At 57.9% G+C, this 25,740-nt stretch overlaps 1 protein-coding gene across 13 annotated transcripts in view; it reads left to right on the top strand.

The window, feature by feature from the left end:
• plxnb3 (plexin B3) overlaps positions 1-25,740 on the top strand; it is a 49,377-nt gene that overhangs the window by 7,780 nt on the left and 15,857 nt on the right. For 2 of the 13 annotated variants that reach the window (XR_015934158.1, XM_088623821.1), the window contains exons 1-11: positions 7,963-8,347; positions 15,472-16,650; positions 20,002-20,181; positions 20,428-20,553; positions 22,184-22,284; positions 22,754-22,886; positions 23,022-23,181; positions 23,342-23,450; positions 23,877-23,985; positions 24,898-25,266; positions 25,519-25,647. Coding sequence is in view for 12 of the 13 variants with exons in the window: in XM_088623821.1 (XP_088479947.1) it covers positions 15,487-16,650; positions 20,002-20,181; positions 20,428-20,553; positions 22,184-22,284; positions 22,754-22,886; positions 23,022-23,181; positions 23,342-23,450; positions 23,877-23,985; positions 24,898-25,266; positions 25,519-25,647 (2,580 nt within the window). In the remaining variant the exon portion in view is untranslated. Of the gene's footprint in view, positions 1-7,962; positions 8,352-11,111; positions 11,245-15,471; positions 16,651-20,001; positions 20,182-20,427; positions 20,554-22,183; positions 22,285-22,753; positions 22,887-23,021; positions 23,182-23,341; positions 23,451-23,876; positions 23,986-24,897; positions 25,267-25,518; positions 25,648-25,740 lie in introns of those variants that run through there. The other 11 variants (XM_088623830.1, XM_088623823.1, XM_088623828.1 and 8 more) reach the window with 11 other exon arrangements.

The raw sequence follows: 25,740 nt of genomic DNA, 5'->3' as shown, positions 1-25,740 counted from the left end.
GCAGGGCTGCAGCTGGGGCTTGAGCAGGGCAGTCGAGGGTGTCCTGGGGAGCACGCTCACTGATTGAGCTCTGCTGGAGAAAAAACCTGGAAAGGACCAGTCGGCCTCCAGGACTGGAGCTGCAGGACCCTGGCAGATTCCCAGCTCCAGTCCAGGGTTTTTGTCTGGGAGACTGGTCCGATTCCTACTCCAGCGCATCTTCGATCCGTTTCAGGGTGTGTGTGCTGAGGTGCTGGCCTCCTGTACACACTGCGCTGACAAGCCCTGAAAGCAGATATAATGTGCTTAGTATTTTCAGGTCATGGGAGAAGTGAAAGAGCAGATTGACTAAGAATAAGGTAACAAAACTGAAACGTGCAGCAGGGTGTGCGTGTGGGCTTGTGCAGAAGAGTGTGCAGCTGGCAGTGAAACCTGGATTGGATGATTTTAGTGCGACAGGGGAGTCTCTGGTGTCCATGCACTGTTCAGGCAGAATCGGATCACTCTTGGTCGACAATATCCGGGTCACTCCTCTCTCAGCGGCGCTGTCAGAGCAAGCCTGTTTACCCTCCCTATTGTGTTCTCCTGGTCCTGCTCACCTCTTTTGTTTCCCTCCTCCCCCCTCTCTCTCTCTCTCCTGTCCGGCTCTCTTCCTCGGGGAGTGTTTGCCCTTGTGGTGTTTTCTCTGTCAACACGGAGCTCTCGTCTCGCCCCTCTTCCCTCACGCATTCCGGCCGCCTGGCAGAGCAAACACGGGGAACTCTGGGAGAGCATAGCGTTCGCAAACACTCCCTCTGCCCGTCTCTCTCTCCCTCCCCTCCTTGTGTCTGCTTCATGTGCTGGACAATAAAAGTATTGATGGAGCTTCTCATGAACTGCACGCAATGTGACAACACCCCAGCTTTCTTCTTAGGGAGCGCAGCACTTGTCTGAATTGCACTGTGATGCCTGTCTCCCAGTACTGAGGCCCTACGCCCCAGTATAAAGAAACATTGTTGCCCACCCCTATTTGAAGTGGTCCGGTAACCCCCATTGATATTGATATAAGCAGTGCAGTAATCTCTCCCACCCACCTCCTCTCTCAGAGGCAAAGCTCTTTATTGGCCTGACTGATTAATTAGTGTCGCCAAAGCCCTAAAATTGAACAGACGGTGCCTTTCCTGACACATTACCGTCTCCCTGTCTTTCATAAGAGGGGGACTGAGTGGACAGGACTGAAGGCACTGGCCTGCAGCTGTGATCTGTCAGTGCACAGGGGGTGAGCAGACGAACCAGAGACCAGTGAGATCCTTGAACACTGGCGTTATCAGGACAAGGTAGACATCTCAGCGCAGTTCTGCTGGCAGAACCTGTCTCTAGGGCATGGAAGTGGATGTGCTTGGGCTGGTGTGTGCAGCTGTGTGTCTGTCCTGGGCAGGGGTCTCTGGGAGTCCTGACCAGCCTGTGTCCACCTCCCAGCCTGGTTCACAGAGCCTGTACCTCGGCAGCACCCTGTTCTGGACCGGTCCAGCTCGCACCTCTGGGCGGGGTTCTGGACCGGTCCAGCTCGTGAGGTGTGTGCCCGCTGTTTCAGCTGGACGTCACGGCTGCTCAGCTCACAGAGGCTTCTGTGCCAGCTGGCCAGGTGGGCACCTGTCAGGGGTCTGGGCCCGCTGGACTGCGGACTGTGGGCTGTGTGATCATGGGGGAGTGCCCAGGGCTGGTCGGATACCTTGTCTGGCCAGTTTCCGTGGAGCCCCGGGGCGTTTCTGTGGAACTCCGGGTGGAGCAGGCGTCTGCCGCCTTTCAGGGTTAAAGTTCAGCCTGCTGGCTGTGGCAGGACCGGGCTGTGAAAGTATCTGGTCCAGCTGGTAGCCTGTTCTTTTAGACCGCTTGTTCTTGTTGCTTCATGTCCTCAAACAGATCCGGCAAGTGTGTTTCTGGCCAGACTGAAGTTCCCACACGAGAGAACGCGCTGGCCGGAGTAGGGAAAGCCCACGGCGTGTTGCGGTGTGGCGTTTCAGGGCGACCCGATGTTTCGCACCCTGAAGACGAGCTTGCCTGTGGAAGATCGTGTTCTTCCTTTGTTTCGCTGTCGTGACGGAGGCCCAGAGGCCCAGTGCTGCTGAAGCACTTCAGTGGCTTAAAAAACCCACGCAGATGCATTAACAGTTAACATCTCTCCCTGCCTCTCTCTCCGGCCCCGTGCTGTATATTAAGTGGTTAATTAAATCTGCCCCAGGCTCAGTAATTATCCAGTTAGGCGGGAGCCAGCACAGGTCACAGGATGCGCTCGTCCCCCCGGTGTGGAGGAGTGGCGTGCGCCGTGCTGTCCTGATTGACCTGTACAGTCCGTGCACTTCATGCTTTTCCTCCCCGAAGCCCTGCAGTGTGTTCCCGTCAGGAACAATACGCTGCTGTGTGCTGGAATTCGCTCATCTCTCTTCCTCTGTCTGCTTCGCCTTTCTCTCTCGCTTCCCTTCCTCTGCCTCCCTCCCTCCCTTTGTCTCCTTCCCTCGCTTTCCAGCACTCTCTCCCCCTCCCGATCCCACCCCCCCTCTCCCTCTCGAGTTCGAGAGCTGTGCTGGCATGACCAACGAGCGAGTGTTGCCAAAGCGGTAACAATTAGCAAAACATTTACAAAAAAACATATCATTATTGGACACTTGCAACAAGAACAAAAACACTGTGTGAGAGTCTGGCTCTCGGTTTCTCAGGCTGTGACAGGAGATCATCTCTATTGAGTTTCCTCTCCCAGGAGGACAGGAAGATGTTCTGATTCTGGCAGGTGTGAGAATTAGATTCCATATTTTAGGGAAGAATGTTTGTCTAATCCCAGAGTATTTCTCACAAGGCAGCTGAAAGTGCATCTCTGGCTCTGCTTCTCCCCGCTGGCAGGGGGAGCATAGCCTGTCCTCTCTGGGCAGCCAGGTCTGCCTGTGTCCAGTGTCTATGTCCAGGCTGTGGACACTGAGCCTGTCCTCTCTGGGCAGCCAGGTCTGCCTGTGTCCAGTGTCTATGTCCAGGCTGTGGACGCTGAGCCTGTCCTCTCTGGGCAGCCAGGTCTGCCTGTGTCCAGTGTCTATGTCCAGGCTGTGGACGCTGAGCCTGTCCTCTCTGGGAAGCCAGGTCTGCCTGTGTCCAGTGTCTATGTCCAGGCTGTGGACACTGAGCCAGGTCCCTCTGTGTCCAGGCTGTCTGTTCCCAGTACCGTTCCAGTTTGTACTGTGCTGGTGTGTCCTCCGGCGGGTGAGGTTGTGTTGTTTGATCTGAGTTGTGATGTGGCTGGCTCTGACCTGTGCTGTGTCCACAGAGCTGTCCTGTGGCTGGCTGGTGTCTGTGTGGCTCGGTGCTGTGAGCTTCAGGACCAGCTGGCTGAGGGGGCTCAGCTCTGGGCTCAGCAGGGCCCTTTTTGGTGACAGAAGTTCTGGTCGCTGCTTTATACCAGCAGCCAATACTTCACTGCTCTCCCTAACTCTGTTCCTCTCTCTCTCTCTCTCTCCGAGCGCTGGGGTTCCAGCGCAGATTACAGGCTGTGTAATAGCGAGTGTCAGAGAAGGCAGCGGCGGTATAATTGGTACCCTGTGCACACAGCTGTCTTACGCCATCGGCACCTGTGAGATGATAATTCGCCCTGGAGTCGGGCTGCACTGTGTTTACTGCTCTAAACGTGTGTGAGTGTGTGTGTGTGCGGGAATGTGCGAGAGCTTCTACAGAAGCTATTTCGGGCGGAGCTGCTTGTCGTGAGAGCAGTCTGTTCATGTCGGCAGAAACCGCGCTGACGGGACACCCCAAAGTCACAGCAGGTCCAGAGGAAATGTAGGAGCTGGTGTGAACTGGCGAGCAGCTTACAGTAGGTGTATCCAGTACTCCTCAACTCTCAGCTGGAGACGCCCGCTGTGCCTGGGTTGACATGAGCCTTCATGACTCTAGAAGCGTGACCCATCATTCAAAACAAATAACTACAACCCCACATCTAGACACCCCTTCAGCCCAGCGCGGGAGGGCGTCCAGAGGCCAGCGGCCGATCTCCGGACGTGGAGAAGGGCGCATTGTTGGGCGTCTTCACGCGCTGGAAACTGGGCTGCGGCCAGGGGGGTCAGAGGTCGGCCGGGGCCACAGTGGAGCCATTGACGACACAAAGGGGGCTTTCTGGGACGGCGAGGGGGTCGCCCGGCTTCCGCCGCAGCACAGAGGCGCTGCCTTTGATGTGCAGAGGGGCGCTCCGGGGGGGCGCGCGGCCGGGCTGGGGTCCAGCCCTGTGCGGAGGGCAGGGAGCCTCCGGGGGCTGTGGAATGTGGGACAGCGATGGCAGGAAAGAGCGGCGCGCGACTCGGCACTGTGGCACCGCAGCCCACACACACACACACACACACACACACACACACACACACACACACACACACACACACACACACACTCGGAGCGATGCTCTTGGTCACTCTTTCCATCGCGCCCGTGGAGCATCGCGAGGGGGAGGGGGGTCTGGGGGGGCCGGGAAGTGAAGGAGAGAGAGAGGGAGACCTGGCCATGGTGCTCAGGACCACTCGGAAACGTTCTCTTTCCCCGCAGTGCCCTCCCGGGTCAGGCCTGGGTTTCTCCTCAGCAGGCCGGTTCCCCCTGGCAGCGGCGGGGGGGCCTGTGGGCGGGGGCGGGGGTCGCGCGCCAGCGCCAGGGAGCTGGTGAGGAGCAGGTGTGCTGTTCCAAACCGTTTATTAAACACGCACGCGAAACACAAGCCGGCCGCCCGCGTTCCTCTTCCCAGCGCCCTGTTCCTGGCTGGGGGCGGAAAAACCGGTTCTGTCCCTTGTTTGCATTCCAGTAACTGCCTGTGCGCTCAGCCGAGCGTCATGGTGGGGGCGCCAGGGAGATCACAGCTGGTTCACCGGCGGCTGTCCGGAGACTGGGGCCCCGGGGCGGCTGTCCAGCCTGTCCAGTGACCAGTGACCGGGGCCCCAGGGGGGCTGTCCGGTCTGGCCAGTGACCAGTGACTGGTGTCCAGCCTGGCCAGTGACCAGTGACCGGGGCCCCAGGGGGGCTCTCCGGCCTGGCCAGTGACCAGGGCCCCAGGGGGGCTGTCCGGCCTGGCCAGTAACCAGTGACCAGTGTCCAGCCTGGCCAGTGACCAGGGCCCACGGGGCGGCTCTCTGGCCTGTGCAGTGGCAGTAACCAGTGACCGCTGTCCGGCCTGGCCGGAGTCACAGAGAGGAAGTGAAACACAGGGATTTGCAGAATCTACACCGATGGGTCCTGACGAGTATACAACACAGTCCTGGAGCTCAGGGGAGATGTTGTCAGGGTGCCCATGGTGCCCAGAGAGACTGCGGCCCGGCTCAGACGTGCCACCGAATCTGCCCCTGGCAGTGCCCTGGCTGCTGGCAACACGGGTCCGATCGGGGACCGGACCCAGTCAGCGGGGATGGCGCCGTGGGGCCGACCCGAGTGACTCCCCTCTGTAAACAGCAGGACTGCGATGGAATGGTCCGCCCCCTCGCGGACTGTCCGGTCACGCTGTCTTGCAGGGGCAGCCCGCGGCCCCACGCTCCGACCTTGGTCGGGATCCGAGGCGATGGTGTTTTTCCCGGCTCTTGGCTGGGGGCGTCTCCTGGCGCTGCTCGCGGGGGGGCAGGAGCAGGGTGTTCTGGGCTGTTGTGAAACTTTGTGTCGGCAGTGGAAGGCCTGAGTCAGCCCTGCCGGTGCTCTTATCAGCTGCGAGGGAATCTGCTGTTTCTGGGTTTCAGTGGCGCTGGAGAGCCTTTATCACCACGGGCCTGCCTCCCTCTCTCCTTCCTCTGCCTCCCTCTCTCCCTCCTCTGCCTCCCTCGGTCTGTTTCTCACCAAATCCTGTCTCTTTGTTGTTCATGTGAAATCAGTCTGTCTTCATGGAGTATCGCACACCCTCACCCCCCTCTTCCTCTCACTCCTGCCTCACACTCCACCCTCTTCCTCTCACTCTGCCCCCTCTACCTCTCACTCCTGCCTCACACTCCACCCTCTTCCTCTTCCTCTCACTCCTGCCTCACACTCCCCCCCCCTCTTCCTCTTCCTCTCACTCCTGCCTCACTCTCCCCCCTCTTCCTCTTCCTCTCACTCCTGCCTCACACTCCACCCTCTTCCTCTTCCTCTCACTCCTGCCTCACACTCCACCCTCTTCCTCTCACTTTCCCTCCCTCTTCCTCTCACTCCTGCCTCACACTCCCCCCTCTTCCTCTTCCTCTCACTCCTGCCTCACACTCCCCCCTCTTCCTCTTCCTCTCACTCCTGCCTCACACTCCCCCCTCTTCCTCTTCCTCTCACTCCTGCCTCACACTCCCCCCTCTTCCTCTTCCTCTCACTCCTGCCTCACACTCCCCCCCCTCTTCCTCTTCCTCTCACTCCTGCCTCACACTCCACCCTCTTCCTCTTCCTCTCACTCCTGCCTCACACTCCACCCTCTTCCTCTCACTTTCCCCCCCTCTTCCTCTCACTCCTGCCTCACACTCTCCCCCCTCTTCCTCTTCCTCTCACTCCTGCCTCACACTCTCCCCCCTCTTCCTCTTCCTCTCACTCCTGCCTCACACTCCACCCTCTTCCTCTCACTTTCCCCCCCTCTTCCTCTCACTCCTGCCTCACACTCCACCCTCTTCCTCTTCCTCTCACTCCTGCCTCACACTCTCCCCCCTCTTCCTCTTCCTCTCACTCCTGCCTCACACTCCACCCTCTTCCTCTCACTTTCCCCCCCTCTTCCTCTCACTCCTGCCTCACACTCCACCCTCTTCCTCTCACTTTCCCCCCCTCTTCCTCTCACTCCTGCCTCACACTCCACCCTCTTCCTCTCACTTTCCCCCCCTCTTCCTCTCACTCCTGCCTCACACTCTCCCCCCTCTTCCTCTTCCTCTCACTCCTGCCTCACACTCTCCCCCCTCTTCCTCTTCCTCTCACTCCTGCCTCACACTCTCCCCCCTCTTCCTCTTCCTCTCCCTCCTGCCTCACACTCCACCCTCTTCCTCTTCCTCTCACTCCTGCCTCACACTCTCCCCCCTTCCTCTTCCTCTCCCACACCCTCTCCTCTCCCCCAGTTCTCCGGAATCGGTCAGCTGGGCGTCGGGCTGAAGCTCCTGCTCTGGGCCTGTGCTGCTCTCCCATCTCCCATCTCCCATCTCCCATCTCCCATCTCCCATCTCCCCGGCTCATCCAGGCAGTGTCCCCTCCAGCCTGCCCTGGCGTGGGGACGATTCTCTTCAGCCTGATTCCCCAACACCCCCATCTTCCTTCACGGTAGTTTAGACCTCTTAAGTTTGAAGGTATTTAATTAGAACGCCTTAATCCTTTTAAAACAGATTCGCACCTTTCGAAGGGGGGAGGGGTGTTGGGTTTAATTATAGGAGTTATAACGAGACCTTGAGGAGAGTCGTGCAAAGTGAAGTGTTGTGGTAGTCGCTACTGAAACTGCGCGAAATAGGTGATCTGAGATAATTGATCACCTGGGGAACGTTTCTCACAGCCCTGACAAATTACTGACTCACTTACTGGCTGCCGATTTAAGAAAGAAATGTGTGTATACTGTAACGCTGGAACTCTGCCAGGAACCCCTTTTGCATTTATTTTTGTTGCAATATTTGATTAGATTTGAGGCGATTAAAAACAAGAGGAATGTCGGGGAAATGTCAGTTTAGCAGCCCAGCTTTAAAGTCGTTTGTTAATTCTCCTAGATATAAATAACCGCCTTTCGCCAAGATTAGATGCGACATCCCCTTAGCGCGTGTTTTTTGTAAGTTTTTGATGTTCTTATTAAAATGTTAGGCGTTTTAAGGAGTGTAGTCTTCGACGGTTTCTACTTGGGTTCGGTTAAGAGTGCCAACACTACCGAGTCTTGAGCGAAGCACACGCGTTATTATTATTTTATTATTATTTTATTATTGGTGTATTTCGATGGTAGAATCGGTACAAGGTGGCAGGCAGGCGCGCGCCCCAAGCCCATCTGTTATCTCCAGCTGCGGCGCGAGGTGGGTGGGGAGGGGGTGAATGACAATTAGGAAGGCGGGCCGCGGGGTTATGAATAATTAACGACTTCCAGCTGGTTGTACAGAGCTCATTGGTTGTTGCGTACAGGGCCGCGCCCACCCCTCCGCTTCTGGGGGCGGGGCTTCGGAGGAGGCTTTCGGCCGCTGCGGGATGGAGAGGCGGCTGGGAGAGGGCCTGCCCCGCCCACTCCCCCAAGAGGCCCCGCCCACCCTCCGCCCAGTCTCGGCCAGTGCCGAACAATGTAGCAGGCGGATAATGGGAGCAGGCACTGGCTGCGATTCGCCCCTCTTCTTTTATTTCGCTTTCCAGCGTCGCCCTGATCACTCCGCCGCTCAGAGACGTGCGACAGAGCGCAATAGGATGAAGCACCCGTCTTGTGAATGAAGTAGGTGAGCGGTTTAACTTCTGTCCACCTCTGTGCGCGCCTGTCGGTCCCGAGTCCGGGTGGGGGTTACCTGTCCCTCGCTGGGCACCCGAGCACAATGCGTGGCGGTCCGGCTGTCTCGCCCTGCGCGGCGGAATGAGCACGCACTTCAGTGACCCCTGGAAGAGGGGCTTGTGGGGTCAGCCTCGGAGGTGAGGGTGAAAGGCGTGACTGTCTCCGGCTGGAAGTGAATGAGGGCGACCCCGGGCTGCTCTCCTCAGCCCCGACCCCGGCTCCGGGGCGCACGCAGCCGCGGAGAGACCCAAACCGCGTCTTGCTAGCGAATACCCACAGCAGGCGGAGATCAGGGTACAAATACGACACACGGGCGACGACCCCGGGCTCGTAACTGGGAGCGACTGGGTGCTTTCCAGAGCGAGCGGGCGAGTTCACACGTTGGCGTCGTCGTGCCCTCCTGCGGATCAGTGTCTTGAAGCCAGCTGTCCGGGGAACAACAGGGCTAATGACGGCGTGAATCATGCTGATGATGATGATGATGATGATGATGATGCGGGTGCAGGAGTTGGTCATCAGTATAAACGAGCTGTTAGCCGCCCGGCTCTCTCGCTGTTTCGGTCCCGTTTCGGATTTCTGGTGTGAGATTTCTGTACTTGAGCGCGTTTTGGGGGGGGTCTGGCGAGCGGTGCCGTGTGCGCGCTCGCGCTGAGAGGGGGACCGGGGGGGGGGTTGGTCTGTGCGCCGGCGAGAGGGCAGGGCGAGGGTCCCAGCTGCGCGCGTCCTGGGGCAGGGGCAGGGGCGCGCCCGCCCGCCCGGCTCGGACATAACCTGTGGGGGTCACCGTGAACGGAGAGGGCGACCCCTGCCGGGCTCCCCCGTCCACCCGCGGGGCAGGTGGGTTGTCACCCCACGAGGGTGTTGAAGAGGCGGGGGGGGGGTGGGGGGAGATACAGGCGCTCGTGGACGGTCCGCCAACTTCCATCTCTCGGGAAGCTGAGCAGCTCTGCGTGTGAGCCGTCCTGTCTCAACGTTTCTGTTCAGCAGAGACGCGCTGTCCCGCTCCAGGCCTGGGTTCACTCCCAGGTCTGATTTTTGTTTTGTTTTTGTTTGCGTTTTCACCGGCGCGCCCCGACGGACCTCAGTTAAAGGCGGGGTGTTCTCTGTCCGGGGGGGGGATCTGTTTCCCCTGCTTGCTGTTTCTGCTGTGGGCTGGGCTCTGTCCCGCCGGTCCAGTTCAGTCCAGCTGTCATGTCCCTCGGGCTCCGGGCTGTCTCGGGGTATGGGGGGCACAAGGAGCACCAGGGACACACGCGCTGGACACGGGAGGGGACCCAGCCGAGAGCAGCCGCTCTGCCCAGCTGGCCAAGTCGTTACTCGGGCCCAGGATCTCGTCCAGCTGTTTCCTGATCAGCGCCAGGGCGTCAGCTTCAGCAGCAAGGCTAAGCAGCTCGTCCCCCCCTCCTACACCCCTTAGTGTAAAGCAGCGCCTCCTGTTCCCGGTTTTAAGCGTGTGTTCCACTGGCGGTTCTGAAGAAACCCGCTGGGTCGATGCTGCTCGATGCCCCCGAGGGTCCGGCCGGGATCTGGGCTCAGGATGGGGGGCCGCCGGAGACGGGTGCGGAGCCGGACCCGCTGTGGTGGACTGACGGGCCCGGAGCGGATCGAGCCCCTTCGCATCGGGGGAGCAGACGGGCTGTGAGCGAGGGGGCGGCTCGGCCCGGGCTGGGGGGGGTCTCCTTCAGCTCAGGCGGCTGGCTCCCTGTGGTGTTACACCGGAGACCCGGGTTCGCGCCCCAGGTGCTGCGGGCCGGAACGGGCGGCGGGGGGCACGAGCCCGCGCGGAACCGCGGCGGTCACACTCGGACCCTTGTCTCGCTCGCGGCCCTGGGACCTCTGCTGGCTCGGCTCCCCAAGCTGTCTCATCTGTCCAGGCCCGGAGAGATCCGGCGGGAGTCGGACCCGTTTCCCTGTGCCGCCGGGAACAGAATCCCGGAGAGTTACAAGCGAGGGGGGGGGGCGTTCGGCCCATCTGGAGCTGATCCGAGGGTGTTCTTGGGAGAAGTCAGGGTATCGAATCTCATAGACCCCCCCCCAGAAGAAGCCCCAGAACGCCGGTGAGGGACCGAAGTCGAGGTGCTGAGTGTCGTGTGCACAGGCTGACCCTCCCGCCATAGTCCCCCAGGAGCCACACCCCAATACGGGGTGTGGGGTCAGAGGTCGGAGGTCAGAGGGAAGGCAGGCTGCGGGGAGCAGGAGGGCCGGCGGGCCAGCCAGAGACGCTCCTGTATCTCTTTTGGGGGGTGGGCTGTGGGAATCTGTGCATCTGAAGAGCAGCTGGGGGGGGACGGGACAGATTTGAACTGGCCCAATTAAGAAAGCAACCAGTGCCATGAGGCGATTAAGAGCTCGGCGTGTAACGAAAAGCACGAGGCTGGTGGCTCTCCGGCGCAGGGCTGAGTTGGATGAGTGACTTGCCCGTTCGTTAACCAGTGGGCAGTGACTCTGCCGGCCCTGCGGGGCTGAGCTGCGTGTTGGTGGGCGAGTGAGTGGCTGCGGGGCTGGGGCGCTTGGCGGCTCTTCTGATGACGCCTGCTGCCGTGGTATCTATCACTTCTCGTTCCTCCGCTCTCTCTTCTGCTTTTCAATCGGCCTCGCGCCTCGTTTGCACAGTGCATGTTCTCTCTTTCTCTCTCACCTTCTCCTTTGTTCGTCTCTCTCCCACTCCCTCGCTCTCTGAGTTACCTTTCCAAACGTGTCGAACAAACAGGTGGAGAGGCTCCCTCCGCGTCCCCCTCGGCTGGGCCCGGAGATCGCACGCTGGGCTGCAGCTCTGCTGAGTCTCCTCTCCAGAGGGACAGGAGCTGTTCTGACTCGGGCAGGTGTGGGGAATCTCAGATTAGGTTTGTTACTTTAGGGAGCAATGTTTGTCTAATCACAGAATGCTTCTTGTAGTGCAGCAGAAACTGTAACTCTGTCTCTGTTTTTCCCCACTGGCAGTGGGAGCACAGCCTGTTCTTTCTGGACAGCCAGGTCTGTCTCTGTCTGAGTCCAGTCTCTGGCCAGGCTGTGGTCACTGAGCCTGTCCTCTCTGGACAGCCAGATCTGCCTGTCCAGTGTCTGTTGCCAGACATCTCTCCGTCTCCCCCTCTTCGGTTCTTGTTGTCCTTCTCTTTCCTCTTCCCCCTCTCTCTCCCTCTGTTCTCCCTCTCTTCTCTGCTTCTCTCCTCTTATCTCCTGTCTCTCTCCCCTCTCTCTGTCTCTCTCTCCCTTCTCTCTGCTACTCCTGTCTCCCTCTCTCCCCCTCTCTCTGCCTCTCTCTCCCTTCTCTCTGCTACTCCTGTCTCCCTCTCTCCCCCTCTCTCTGCCTCTCTCTCCCTTCTCTCTGCTACTCCTGTCTCCCTCTCTCCCCTCTCTCTGCCTCTCTCTCCCTTCTCTCTGCTACTCCTGTCTCCCTCTCTCCCCCTCTCTCTGCTTCTCTCTCCCTTCTCTCTGCTACTCCTGACTCTCCCTCTCTTCTCCCCTCTCTGCTACTCCTGTCTCTCCCTCTCTGCCTCCCTCTCTTCTCCCCTCTCTGCTACTCCTGTCTCTCCCTCTCTGCCTTCCTCCCTTCTCCCCTCTCTGCTACTCCTGTCTCTCCCTCTCTTCTCCCCTCTCTGCTACTCCTGTCTCTCCCTCTCTTCTCCCCTCTCTGCTACTCCTGACTCTCCCTCTCTTCTCCCCTCTCTGCTACTCCTGTCTCTCCCTCTCTTCTCCCCTCTCTGCTACTCCTGTCTCTCCCTCTCTCCCCCCCTCTCTGCCTCCCTCTCTCTTCTCCCCTCTCTGCTGCTCCCGTCTCTCTCGGAGACTGTAACCGCTGGCCTGGGGGCCCGTGTTGATGTTCAGAGCCCGTGTGCTGGACGCGCAGATCCTGTGTGACGGCGCTCCGCGATCAGAGGGTTCCGCTCGCTGCTGTGATTTATTTTTCGATTTAGCCTTTCTTTTTCTGTCCTCTTCAAAGAGGATTTCGTTTCATCTCGTTGGCAAGCTCCTCGATCGCACCGGGGGCTCCCCCCCACCGCCTCCCTCGCTCCGGCACGCTCGTTAGCAGCCCCGCGCCCGTTTCAGGGGAGAAACCGCATGAATCACTGGCTGCTGTTCCCAGCTGTAGGAAATAATCACAGTAATTAGCATACAAGCGCAGCAGCCTGTCCATGTCTGCATTGTCTGCGCCTGTGTGGCGTGGTGGGTCTCGAACACGTTCCAGCGAGTGCTGAACCGCGGCGCTCCGAGTCGGGTGTCTGCTGGCCTGCTGACCTGGGTCTGTCCCCAGCAGCGTGCGCGGGAGCCTCGAGCAGCGTGGGGGGTCAGCTTCGGGGGCGTCTGTTACCCCCCCGTCCCCAGGGCTGGCGCGATCGTTTCACACCCCTCCAGCCCTGACACATGGGCTCCCCCGCGGCGCCCCGTTTGCGCCGCTGGCCGACGTGTTGGAGCCGTCGCTGGGCCACTTCGCTGCTCGGCCTGGCGTTGGCGAGGCAGTGCCGGGCAGCGGGCGTCCGGGGCTCGTTCCCCGATTTTGAGCACATTGGCGTGGAAGGAGGCGGCTGAAAGGAAGTACACTTTAGCGGTGGCGTCTGTGCTGAAGCCCGCAGCGCCTCGTGGCACAGCGAAGTGGACCGGACCCAGACCCTTCGGCTCAGTGTCACTCCGAGCCCTGCTGCGTTCGGGCCTGTGTGCGGGTTTTTGGGTCACCGGTGGGGGTGCGGACCAGAGACGGATTGAAGAGCCTCTCTCCTTGTGAAACGGAAGGAAATTAATGAGCGGGGAGAGAGTGTGTAACTGTACATTCTTCTTCTTAATGACAGAGTGCGGATCGCGCCGCTCTGTGCTGCTAACAGTTCCTCTGGGGGATTCCTGGTAGCTGGGGAGAGCTGCACTTTGTACATCTCTCTGCCTGCCTGCCTGCGCTCCTCTCTCCCCCTCTCGCCTCTCTTTCTTCTCCGGGTTTGCGCTCCACGTCCCCCCCTGTCGAGTGCTGAGTATGGAAATGAGATGCAGTGTGTTGGCAGAGGGAGGTGATGACTGTGGTGACAGAAGCTTGAAAGTGCCCCCTCCAGCAAGCCTGTCAGAGCTGGCGCGCTCTGCTCTCTGGAGGTGTGTGTGTGTTGCTCCTCGCTGCACTCCTGCACGGCACAGCGCTGGACTGACTGCGGCCTCGTAATGAGGGCCTGTGCGCCCCAGCTGACAGACACACCGACCCCTGCGCGGAAACGTGCACACACACGCACTCTGACAAGCACACAACCACACGGCAACGCACAGAGACACACTGACACCTGCACTGAAACACATGGCACACACACACAGACTCTGACATGCGCAGAGACACAATGACACCTGCGCTGAAACATACACACACACACTCTTGACAACCACACAAACACATGGCAACGCACAGAGACACACTGACACCTGCACTGAAACACATGGCACACACACACTGACTGACAAGTACAGAAATAGACCGATATCTATGTTAAAACGCACACACAGCACACACACGGGCATGCGCAGAGACACACTTGACACCTGCGCTGAAATGCACACACACACGCATGCACAAGGACACAGACACACACATGGAAACACAGAAACGCAAAGGAAGTAACAGGGTGAGACTGCTGTGTGATGCACAGTAGTCACAAGTGACTTGAGAAGCCTGTGACTCAGGCCGGTCTGCCTGGAGAATCAGCACCGTATTGTGTAACAGCTGATTTGTATGTGAACATGTGTTGGGGATAGGAGAGGAATTTACACAGCTGTGCAGGAGCCAGCTTAGCAACACAGCAAGAATGTGCTCAGCAGAGGGGGAGAGGAGAGAGAGCCAGAGCTACAGGGAATGAGACTGACATCGGCCTGCAGAGAGCTGGGCCATCAGTCCACTGTTACTGGACTCAGCAGGGTCTGTCCTGTGACTCTGGCCCTCAGAGAGCAGGTCAGTCAGTCCACTGTTACTGGACTCAGTGCGGTCTGTCCTGTGACTCTGGCCCTCAGAGAGCAGGTCAGTCTGTCCACTGTTACTGGACTCAGCAGAGTCTGTCCTGTGACTCCAGTCTGCAGAGAGTGAGTCAATCAGTGCGCTGTTACTGGACTCAGCAGGGTCTGTCCTGTGACTCCAGTCTGCAGAGAGTGGGTCAATCTGCACTGTTACTGGACTCTCAGCAGGGTCTGTCCTGTGACTCCAGTCTGCAGAGAGTGGGTCAATCTGCACTGTTACTGGACTCAGCAGGGTCTGTCCTGTGACTCCAGTCTGCAGAGAGTGGGTCAATCTGCACTGTTACTGGACTCTCAGCAGGGTCTCCGTCCCCAGAAAGTCTGTCTGTTACAGTAGAGGCACTCAGAGCCCATTCAGATGCCTCTTTATTAAAGTATATTATTGTCTTTCTGAACAAAAGGCTCATTTTCTTGAGTTTCTGCGTCAGGAATGTGTCGGTTATCCTCCTCTATCGGCGCAGTCCTGCGCGCTCGCTCGCTCGCTCGCTGAAGCCCAGCAGGCTGGCACCCCGGCTCCCGTTGCACAGCTGTCCGATCTGTCCCTGCTCTCCCCGGCAGCCGCTGGCTGCTGTGTGCGGGGGGGGCTGGGAAAGCAGAGGGGACAAGCGCTCCCGCTGTGTGACGATCTGCAGCCCTGTCTTTCCCCGCGGGGGCTGGGGTGCTGCCCTCCTGCCCTCCTGCCCTCCTGCAGCCCCGCCAGAGCTGCCCGGCGCTGCGGCCCGGGACCTGCCAGCCTGCCTGGCGAGAGCTGGCGCAGGAAGTGTGGAGAACAGGGAGTCGCCCCCCCGTGACCCCCGCTGTTCCCCATCCTGGGCTCTCCTCTGTTATTACCGCCCCTCCAGTTAATTGCAGCTCTCGTCCATCACCGTTCGGAAGGGCTGTTTTTTTTCGCTTTCGCTTCTGTCTGCTCCTCTTTTTTTTATTTTCAGTTTTTCCTTAAGTTGCTTTATTCTGCTAGTAGAATTCACTCTTCTTGTGGTCCGGTTTTATTTTTTCCGCGTGAATCCCCTGCCAACCGGCTCTCTGCTGCTCCGCGGGGCGAGACTTGTCGATACACCTTGATTTACCCCCCCCACCTCTCTCTGTTTTCTCACCAGCAGGTCGGGGGCACCATGCCAGCTGCGGGTCTCCTGCTGCATCGCGTCGCCCTCTTGTGGTGGCCCCCAGTACTGCAACTGCAACTACAGCTGCTGCTGCTGATCCCTCAGCCCTCCAGCCTTGCGTCGCCCAGGGCCGAACCCCCGTCGGCCACCCCGGACCCCGTCTCCGGCTCGGCCGTCTTCCGGTCGCCCGGCGAAGCCCCCCTGAACCACCTGCTTCTGGATGACTCGTCGGGGCAGCTGTACGTGGGCGCAGTGAACGCGCTGTTCCACCTCTCCCCCAACCTCACCCTGCTCTCCTGGGGCAGGACCGGGCCCAAGTTGGACAGCCTGGACTGCCTGCCCCCTATCGACGCCGCCTCCTGCCCCCAGGCCCGGGAGACGGACAACACCAACCAGCTGCTGCTGGTGGAGGGGGCGCGCGGCCTCATCGTGTGCGGGACGGCCCTGCAGGGCATCTGCGAGAAGCGCGGCCTGGGGAACGTGTCGCAGGTCCTGTACCGGACCGAGGTCCCGGTGGAGAACCAGTACGTGGCCGCGAACGACCCCCAGGTGGCCACGGTGGGGGTGGTGGTGGAGCAGCCGGGCGAGGGCGGCCGGGAGGGGCCGCTGTTCCTGCTGGTGGGCCGCGGCTACACCAGCAAGGGCCCGGGCATCATCCCGCCCATCACCGTGCGCCGGCTGGAGGGGACGCCGCTGGCGCCGGCCTTCTCCCACGAGGAGCTGGGCAAGCTGGTGGTGGGCAGCTACTCGGAGTACAACAGCCGCTTCGTGGCCGCGCTGCGCCACGCCGGCCACGTCTACTTCCTGCTGTGGCGGCGCAACGTGCGCGGCCGGCGGGAGTACCGCACCTACGTCTCGCGCCTCTGCGCCCGCGACGCCGGCTTCTACTCCTACGTGGAGGTGCCCCTGTCCTGCGGGGGGCCGGAGTTCCGGCGGGCGCAGGCGGCCTCCCTGCTGGCCGCCCGCCAGGACGCCCCCGCGCTGTTCGTGGTGATGGCGGACGAGCGGAGCCCGCCCCGCACGGCGCTGTGCGCCTTCCCGCTGCTGGAGCTGGACCGGGCGCTGCAGCGGGCCCAGCACGTGTGCTACACGCAGGAGGGCTTCGGGCCGCAGGGGCAGCGGGAGGCCTACATCGAGTACGGAGTGAAGTCGGACTGCCTGCGGCTGCCTCAGGTACCGGGCCGGGCCGCGGGCTGACCAGGAATTAACCAGGCTGGGTTATACTGTACCGGACTGGGCCGCGGGCTGACCAGGAATTAACCAGGCTGGGTTATACTGTACCGGACTGGGCCGCGGGCTGACACTGGAGTTAACCAGGCTGGGTTATACTGTACCGGACTGGGCTGTGGGTTGACGCTGGAATTAACCAGGCTGGGTTATACTGTACCGGACTGGGCCGCGGGCTGACCTGGAATTAACCAGGCTGGTTATACTGTACCGGACTGGGCTGTAGGCTGGCGCCAGAATTAACCAGGCTGGTTATACTGTACCGGACTGGGCCGTGGGCTGACCTGGAATTAACCAGGCTGGGTTATACTGTACCGGACTGGGCTGTGGGTTTACACTTGAATTAACCATGCTGGTTATACTGTACCGGACTGGGCCGTGGGCTGACCAGGAATTAACCAGGCTGGGTTATACTGTACCGGACTGGGCTGTGGGTTTACACTTGAATTAACCAGGCTGGGTTATACTGTACCGGACTGGGCCGTGGGCTGACCAGGAATTAACCAGGCTGGGTTATACTGTACCGGACTGGGCCGCGGGCTGACCAGGAATTAACCAGGCTGGGTTATACTGTACCGGACTGGGCCGAGGGCTGGCGCTGGAATTAACCAGGCTGGTTATACTGTACCGGACTGGGCCGTGGGTTGACGCTGGAATTAACCAGGCTGGTTATACTGTACCGGACTGGGCCGTGGGCTGGCGCTGGAATTAACCAGGCTGGGTTATACTGTACCGGACTGGACTGTTGGATTACACTGGAATTAATCAGGCTGTAATATGTTGTACTGGACTGGGCTATTGGGATTGGATAGAATTAACTAGGCTGTAGTGGACTGGGCTGTTGATATTAGATGGGAATTAACCAGGCTTTATTATGTTGTGCTGGACTGTGCTGTGTGGGATAATAGGGATAATACAGTCTGGATAGTTCATGTATCGTGTTGGACTGGGCTGTGTGGGATTTGATGGGTACTAACCATGCTGTATGCTGCACCAGGCAGAACCTGGTACTATACTGTACAGTTGCACTCGACTTTATAAGCCTGGTCTGAAATCTGCAGTTGACTGGCCAAACTGTACTCTGTTGTGGCACGCCAAGGAGCCGGCCTGGACTGTACTGTTAGACTGGTATTCAGTGCTTCTGGTATTGTAAGATTGTAGCATGCTGGGCCGGTGTAATGCACCTATGTCAGATTTGTAAGAGTGAATGTAAGATCTACCTCTTAGTCCCCTCAGCCCCATCAATGGGCGTGCAGTGTGCGTCAGTGTGCCGGTAAGACTGGGTGTTTGTGTTTGTTTGTTTGTTTGTTTGTTTGTGTGGGTCCATGTGAGCACAGCTGTGCATGTATTTCAGTACTGTGAGGTCTGGGCTGAGAGAAGTGTCCTCGTGGAGATTGTGCATCCTGGGAATCAGATTCTCTGAGGACTGATGAGGAGCTCGTTCTCACAGTTCGCTCAGGCTGCAGAGGAGACATCAGGCATCCCCTGCGGACAGTCAGTCTCTCCCCCGCATGTACAGTAGGAGCAGTACGGCGCTCTGGTGTCAGGCCGTTCAGAGCTTCGGATTGCACACGAGGGACCTTCCCTCAAGCCCCTGTGAGTTCCCCCTGCTTTACTGCCTGCACGGCGGCCCGCGGGGAGAGGGGGAGCTGGTCCCCTCCAGGCCAGGCGGTGAGAACACGGGGCTGGCGCAGTGCACCTCGTGATGAGCCAGGTTTGTTATCATCAGGAATAAACAAGACCGACAGACCTTAGTGCTCGTCTGGGATCCTGCTTGTACAGTACTTGCCTGCCGGATCATCCAGCGTTTAGCAGCCAGGACAGGGTCTTATTTCGGTCCCTTCCGTCCGCTGTAGCGGCGTCTTCGACAGGCCTTCACATGCAGGAGTGATTAACCTGAACAGGGAGGCGTGGAGACAGGAATAACACCTCGGCTCTGAGCTCAGCAAGGATGAAGGTGGACAGCAGCTTCCTGCGCTCCGGCCCCTGCGGAGCTGCTTGACCGGACAGGCGATGACGGAACAGCTCTGCACAACACGATCTCACTCCGAGACCGGAAAGCCCAGCGCGCGGGATTGGCAGGGACTGCCGACAAACCCCCAGTGACAGACAGCGGGCAGATACTGTAACACTGCGAAACCTCTGCTCAGCAGCACTCCAGACATGCAAAGTGTCTTGACACACTCACAAGCCCGTGGGGTGTGAAGTGGTGTACAACATCTGTCCTCTCCCTTACCCCAGTGCAGGGGTGTGTTTGTGTTTGTGTTTGTGTTTGTGTTTGTGTTTGTGTTTGTGTTTGTGGGTGTGTGGGTGTGTGGGTGTGTGGGTGTGTGGGTGTGTGGGTGTGTGGGTGTGTGGGTGTGTGGGTGTGTGTGTGTGTGTGTGTGTGTGTGTGTGTGTGTGTGTGTGTGTGTTGAAGTCCTGGTATTAATGACTCAGGAGACACTGGAATAATCCACAGTAATCCTGCAGCTGTCAGATCTCTGACCTGCATCTGCACACGAACACACAGCTCAGTGCTCTGAGGGACACGCCTGCTCTCTCACTCTCTCTCACGCACACACTTTACTGTAATTCCACCCCTCTCTGAAGTCCCCCACAAAGGCACCTTCACTTTCAGTGTCGCTTTGCTTTGCTTTTTTCCAAAGATAACCTGTCAGGATCCTGTTGCACAGCGGTTGGATACCTTCCAGGTTTTCTCAGTTGCCCTGTCAGTCATTTAGAAGCCACATAAGGCTGTGGGTGTTCCGGCCCCCCCTATGCAAGTGTGTGTGTGCTGACGGACCTGTGGGTTTCAGCAGATGCGGTCCACAGCATGTACTAACCCCTGGGGAATGGATCAGACTGCTCTCCAGTGGGAGCCTGACCCGGTGTCCCATGTTGAATTCCCTCAGGACCATTGCCAAGCCACAGAGAGCGCTTTCTTCTCCTTTTCTGCCGGGGAATTCTGCTGTGCCTCCTCAGCTTTCTCCTTCCTCCTCTTTGTCCCGTCTGGTCTTTCCCTGTGCTGCTGCTGCCCTGTCTTCTCTCCCACTGCCCTGTGTGTCTCTTCCTCTCCGCTTTCCTCCTTTCTGCGTGTGAAGATCTCAAACACGGGCTTTTGTCTCCCCCTGGTGGCCAAAGTGTGTCACCGCCTTCCCCCCCCCAGCGAAAGGCAGGACATCTCAGCTTGTGCATTGCAGGTTTTCGTACTAGTACTAGCTGAGCTCTCAGTTGTACAGCAAGACTTTAAAGTCTATAATTTGCTGTTTTCTCAACTTTTTTTTTAAAAAAAAAGCCTTGCTCCTCTTCTCCCAGGACTCTGTGCAGAAGTACCCCTGTGGTGGAGAGCACACCCCCAGCCCGATCGCCAGCACCCAGCCTCTTGAGGTCACGCCCATTATTGCCATGGACACGCTGCTCTCTGCTGTCACCACGACAACAGAATCGGGACATACCATTGTCCTGCTGGGGGACAGTCAGGGGAGACTCCACAAGGTATAGGTGCAGTCTCCTACCTCCCTTCTGCTTGCAGTGTGCTCTTCCAGATTGCTTCTTTGTTGTAATTATGGTAAGACGACGGACTGTTAACTGTTAATTGCTCTTCCTCCTCTTCCACCTCCCTCTTTACCCCGTCTCTCTCTCACTGTCTCTGCCATGTGATCCCATCTGTTTCTGCCTCCATGATTTACCCCTTACCTTGCCCCTTGGCCTGTCCCTCCCTCTCCCTCTCTCTGTGCACAGGTGCTGGTTCAGTCAGGCGTGGGGCAGGTATACGAAACGGTCCAGGTGGACCCGGGCTCCGCGGTCAGCGCTGACCTTCTGCTGGACGGCGAGAGGGAGAACGTCTACGTCATGACTAGGGCCAGGGTACGTGTGCCGTGTGTACGCAGCACGTCACGGGGGCGGTCGGTGAGAGTTCTGTGTGCTGGCGTGACGGCGCCCCTGTTCTCGGTCCGTCTCCTGCACAGAAGTGAAGATGGTGCACTCTTTAGGTCCCTGCAGATGTTATAAGTGATAGGTGCAATTGTGGGATGTATCAAGGGTGAGCAGGAGGAGGAGTACAGAGGACTGGTCAGCAGCTTTGTGGAGTGGTGTGGGGTGAACCACTTGGAACTGAATGTTACAAAGACAAAGGAACTGGTGGTAGATTTCAGGAGGAAAAAGGTCAAACCTACTCCTGTCTACATCCATGGGAGTGGCGTGGAGATGGTGGACTCGTACAAGTACCTGGGAGTGCACATCGACGATAGACTGGAATGGTCTAAGAACATCGAGGCCATCTATAAGAACGGACAGAGCCATCTTTACTTCTTGAGGAGGCTCAGGTCCTTCAATGTGTGTAGTAAGATGCTACACATGTTTTATCAGTCGGTGGTAGCGAGTGCCATTTTCTACGCAGTGGTGTGCTGGGGCTCTGGGATTAGAGCAGTAGATTCCAAAAGGCTGAACAAGCTCATCAGGAGAGCAAGCTCTGTCATTGGGTCTGACCTGGACCCCTTGGAGGTAGTGGCTGAGAGGAGAATGATGTCCAAACTAGAGGCCATCATGGACAACTTCTCCCATCCCCTCTATGACAGGCTTGCAGGAATGAAGAGCACGTTCAGCAATAGACTGATTCATCCACGGTGCGACAGGGAGCGCTACAGGAGGTCATTCTTGCCGTCTGCCATAAGACTGTACAACGCATCCACCTTGCGTCTTGGCAGAGGCAACAGCGACAGTGACCTGTTTCTGGACTAAACGCATATACACATCTACTGCTACATCTGTTCTCTTTCTTTTTCTTTTTCCTGTTTACAACCACTTTTGTGCAATATATGCCAGGGACCTGTGCAATACATTTATATTTATATTTATATCTATGGTTACATCTATATTTATATTCATACGTGTGATACGATTTTCTGTGTACTGTTCTGTTCTAGTTTCCTCTTGTGTGTCCGGACTGTGAGTAACTCTTGTATTGTATTGTATGTATTGTACTATTAGTATATAATTCGTTACACTGTGGCTGTGTTGTGTGTGTTAAGCTGCTGTTGCACTGCAATTTCCCACACGGGATCAATAAAGTATCTATCTATCTATCTAGGTGGAGCTTTTATAGGTGCTGTTACACTCTCTGCAACGTCTGTTTTAAATGCTGTAACAGTAAGGGACCCTTACAGATATTTACCCTGAATCCCCGCAGTTAAAGACTGTTACCCAGCCATCGATGGTTCAACTGATTCAGATCTTGTAGTACGCAGGGGTGGGCATCTCTAGTACGTGAGTGTTGGGGTCCTGCAGCTTTATTAGCTGGTTAAGACATGGAACACAGCTGATCCGACTTCCTGTCCGCTTAATTGCCTTGATTAGGTCATTAAGTTATTGGGGTGGAGTCATGGAGTCCCGGCTCTGCCCTGCCCTGTGCGGTGTTGCCTGTCCGCGGTGTGGCGGTGTCTCTCTGTCCTGTCCCGCTGTCAGGGGCGCGCGGCTGACCCTCTCCCTCTGTCCCCAGGTCACGAAGGTGCCGGTGTCTCAGTGCGGGCGGCACACAGACTGCCCGTCCTGTCTCTCCGCCAGCGACCCCTACTGCGGCTGGTGTGTGCTGGAGGGCAGGTAACCGAGCAGAGGCGGGCAGGCGGGCGGGTGGGTGGAGTGACCACGCTGACCGATAGGCGGGCAGGGCAGGGGGCTTCGCACGCTCGTTCGGCACGTTCAAGCAGGGAGCTTCCATGCTCGCAGCTGAAGAAGGCTCCACAGCCGAAACGTTCTCTCTTCTTCTCAGCATGGAATACACCTTCACTTGTTCCACTCCTGGCTGATCTGCTTGGCTGGCTGGGAGGCCCCAGCAGAGACAATTGCCACATGCATCTGTTCATTGCTACAGACGTGTGGTGGCACATTGGAGCCATCGGTCACAGCATTAAGACCTGGTGCTGTGAAGATCGCAGTGACAGACCAGTGTACGTTCGGTCAGAGCAGCGTGGCAGAGCTGGGGGCGCCGGTGGAGTCCTGCCCTCTGCCCCGCTGTGCTCTGGCCTGCGGCGGAGCCTGAGGCTCTCTCTCTCTCCCCCCCCCAATGCAGGTGCTGCAGGAAGCTGGAGTGCTCTCGCCACCAGAAGCCCAACCACTGGCTCTGGAGCTACGACCCCCAGAACCGGTGTGTCGCCGTGCAGAGCATCAGCCCAGCCAATCAGAGCCGGGACGAGCAGACGCAGGTGGGGGTGGCCTCCTCCGAGCCCGTGGGCAGGGAGACCGCTGATGTCATTGTCGCCTTCCCCTCCGCCCCCGTGTAGACGTGGGTTTTGCTGGTTTGACTACTGGGGTCCTCCCTCCTCCTCCCCCTGTCCCAGGTGTCTCTCTCGGTGCCTCTGCTGCCGTTCCTCTCGGAGGCGGAGTCTCTCTCCTGCACGTTCGGAAACCTCCCCGCCCAGCCAGCGGTCGTCACGGCAACCAGCGTCACTTGCCTGTCTCCCTCTCCGGAGCTCCTCCCACCCAGCGCCGCAGGGAGAGGTGAGGGGGTGCCCATCCCTACTTCATCCTTCTTCCTCGATTTCTTCATTCTCGCCCCCTCTCCCTCTTACTTTAAATCACTTCACTCCCGTTGTCCCTCAGACCTCTCTCCCCTCTCTGTGTGCTCCATAACTGTCCTGCCTGTCTCTCTGTCCCTCAGATCATGTAGTGGTGCCAGTGGCGGTGATGTTTGGAGACGTGACAGTTGCCCAGACTCTCCTCACCCTCTACGACTGTGGAGCCACTGGCCGGCTCAACGTCACCTCTCCGTGAGAGACCAGTCTTTTACACAAATTTTAATGAAAATTTAAAAAGTGATTGTTTTACACTAGTAGACATGTTTTTTTTATTAGGATGGTGTGTTTAATGTGTGAGCTCCCCCTGCTGGCAGGCTGTGTGTCAATGCGCTGTGAGCTCCCCCTGCTGGCAGGCGTGACTCAACGCGCTGTGAGCTCCCCCTGCTGGCAGGCTGTGACTCAACGCGCTGTGAGCTCCCCCTGCTGGCAGGCTGTGACTCAACGCGCTGTGAGCTCCCCCTGCTGGCAGGCTGTGACTCAACGCGCTGTGAGCTCCCCCTGCTGGCAGGCTGTGACTCAACGCGCTGTGAGCTCCCCCTGCTGGCAGGCCGTGAGTCAATGCGCTGTGAGCTCCCCCTGCTGGCAGGTGTGTTATCTGTGCACTCTTTGTGCTGGCAGGTGCATGGCCTGCGTCAGCAGTGTGTGGGGCTGTCACTGGTGTCTCCAGAACCACTTGTGCACTCACCGAGAGAGCTGCCCTGACCAGCGCATCATCTACAGCTCACAGGTAAGAGAGGAGCCAGCAGAGGCACTGTGCCGCGCACAGTTCATACCGGGCACTACTTGTCACCTACACAGCGCAGAATGAGACTGGACACTGCCCACACACTGCATAGCACCCAGGAGTGGACACAGCACTCAGGCTACACAGCATGCAGGGTCTTGCAGTACATTGGCTGTTGTGTTGCACGTATCAGTTTGTCCAGAGGTAACTCACAGACATGCTTCCACAGGGGCTGTGTCAGTACATGTGAGTGTATTGTACTACAGCTTCAGATCCCTGATGCCCTTTAACACGCCAGCCTGAACCCTGCCTGAACACACAAGCTGAACGCTACTGACTTCCCCAGCCCTTCTGCAGCGCCTGTGCCCATTTTCCCCTGGTGCTTTTCAGTTCACTCGCTAGCTTTTTAAAATAGTCGTTAATCGTTTACTCATTAAATGTAGGCTGAAGTACTGAGTTACGTAGGTGGAAATAATGGAAGTTAAAGATCAAGATTGTGCACAGGACAGCTGTACAGAGCACTGCCAAATTAAAATGAGCTACTTGAGTCCGATAGCAGAGGAATTTTCCGCTTTTCCCTAAAACTCTTCTGTATTTCAGAAATTCGTTTTCTGCTTGAGCGTCTGCATCAGACCCTGCGAGGCCATCAGGAGCAGGCCGCCAAATGCAGTTGTGCTGCACCTGCTTGGCTTCTTGGTGTTGTGTCCCTGTTGCCCTTATTCCCTGTGAAAACCTGCTCAGGTTAATATGGCAGAGCTCTGCGCCTCAGCTCAGAAACAGGAAGCACTGGTTAAGCATCTGTTTAATCAGCCTCAAAAGACTAAATAAAATGCTCCTTGTTTTTTTATTCACTCTTTAAAATTGAAAACTAATTTTAATAATATTAACACTGTGTATTCCACCCCTCCATTGTAGCTCATGGCAAATAGATTAACGTCCTCACTAACACCTAACGCTACAGCGGTTCGCACTGCTCCATCCTCAGCCAATCCCCACTCCCTCTCAACTCCCAGTCCTCCGTCCTCCTCTGCCCTGACCAATCAGACACCTAGCGTCCCCCCATTGCCGTCCCAGCAGCAAATCAGATTGCAGAGTGCAGGTGCCACCACAGACGGAAACCCCGCCTCCGCGTCCGAGCCGGCCAATCACACTGATGGGTGGACTGGCTCCGATTGGATGGAATTGGAGGAGGGGGCAGGGCCAAACAGTAGCTCTTTCTCTTCATTGGCCGATGATGGCACGTTGCCCTTTGATCTCTGGGATTCCGTGCCGTTCAATATGCAGGTAGGAGTTTCTGGATCCCTCCCTGCTGGATAGAAACACATGTTCGGGGACTAATTAAAAGATGCTGCGTACGGAATATAACCCTTTCTGTGGTCTATGTGGGTTTTTGTATACCACCGAACGCCGGCAGGTAATTCCAGCGTGCCACCACGTTGAGCGAGTTGAAAAGATACAGTACTTTTCTGCTATCCTCACCTGGAAATGAAAAAACCCTCAACCTCTTCACTCTTCTCTCTCCTGCCTCCCTCTCAGAGCTCGGCGTCGGACCCACGTGGTCCCACTTGCTGTCCCTCAGTTTGGGGTCTGGAGAGCTCCCCACTGGTTCCAGTCCAGTTCCCCACACAGCTGGTCTTACTGGGACAGAACCTGGATCTGTTTGAGGTACGTGAGTGGCGGTCTGGGCAAATTAAGAATGTAGGGGTGGTTGTGAATGAGAAGATTCGTTGACCCCAGGACCTCATCCAGCTGTTTTTG

This window comes from Lepisosteus platostomus, chromosome 3 (assembly GCF_059453375.1).
Source record: "Lepisosteus platostomus isolate fLepPlt1 chromosome 3, fLepPlt1.hap1, whole genome shotgun sequence".
Classification (NCBI taxonomy): Eukaryota; Metazoa; Chordata; class Actinopteri; order Semionotiformes; family Lepisosteidae; genus Lepisosteus; species Lepisosteus platostomus.
The sequence above is the reverse complement of the archived record's forward strand: the minus strand, read 5'-3'. Positions and strand labels throughout refer to the sequence as shown.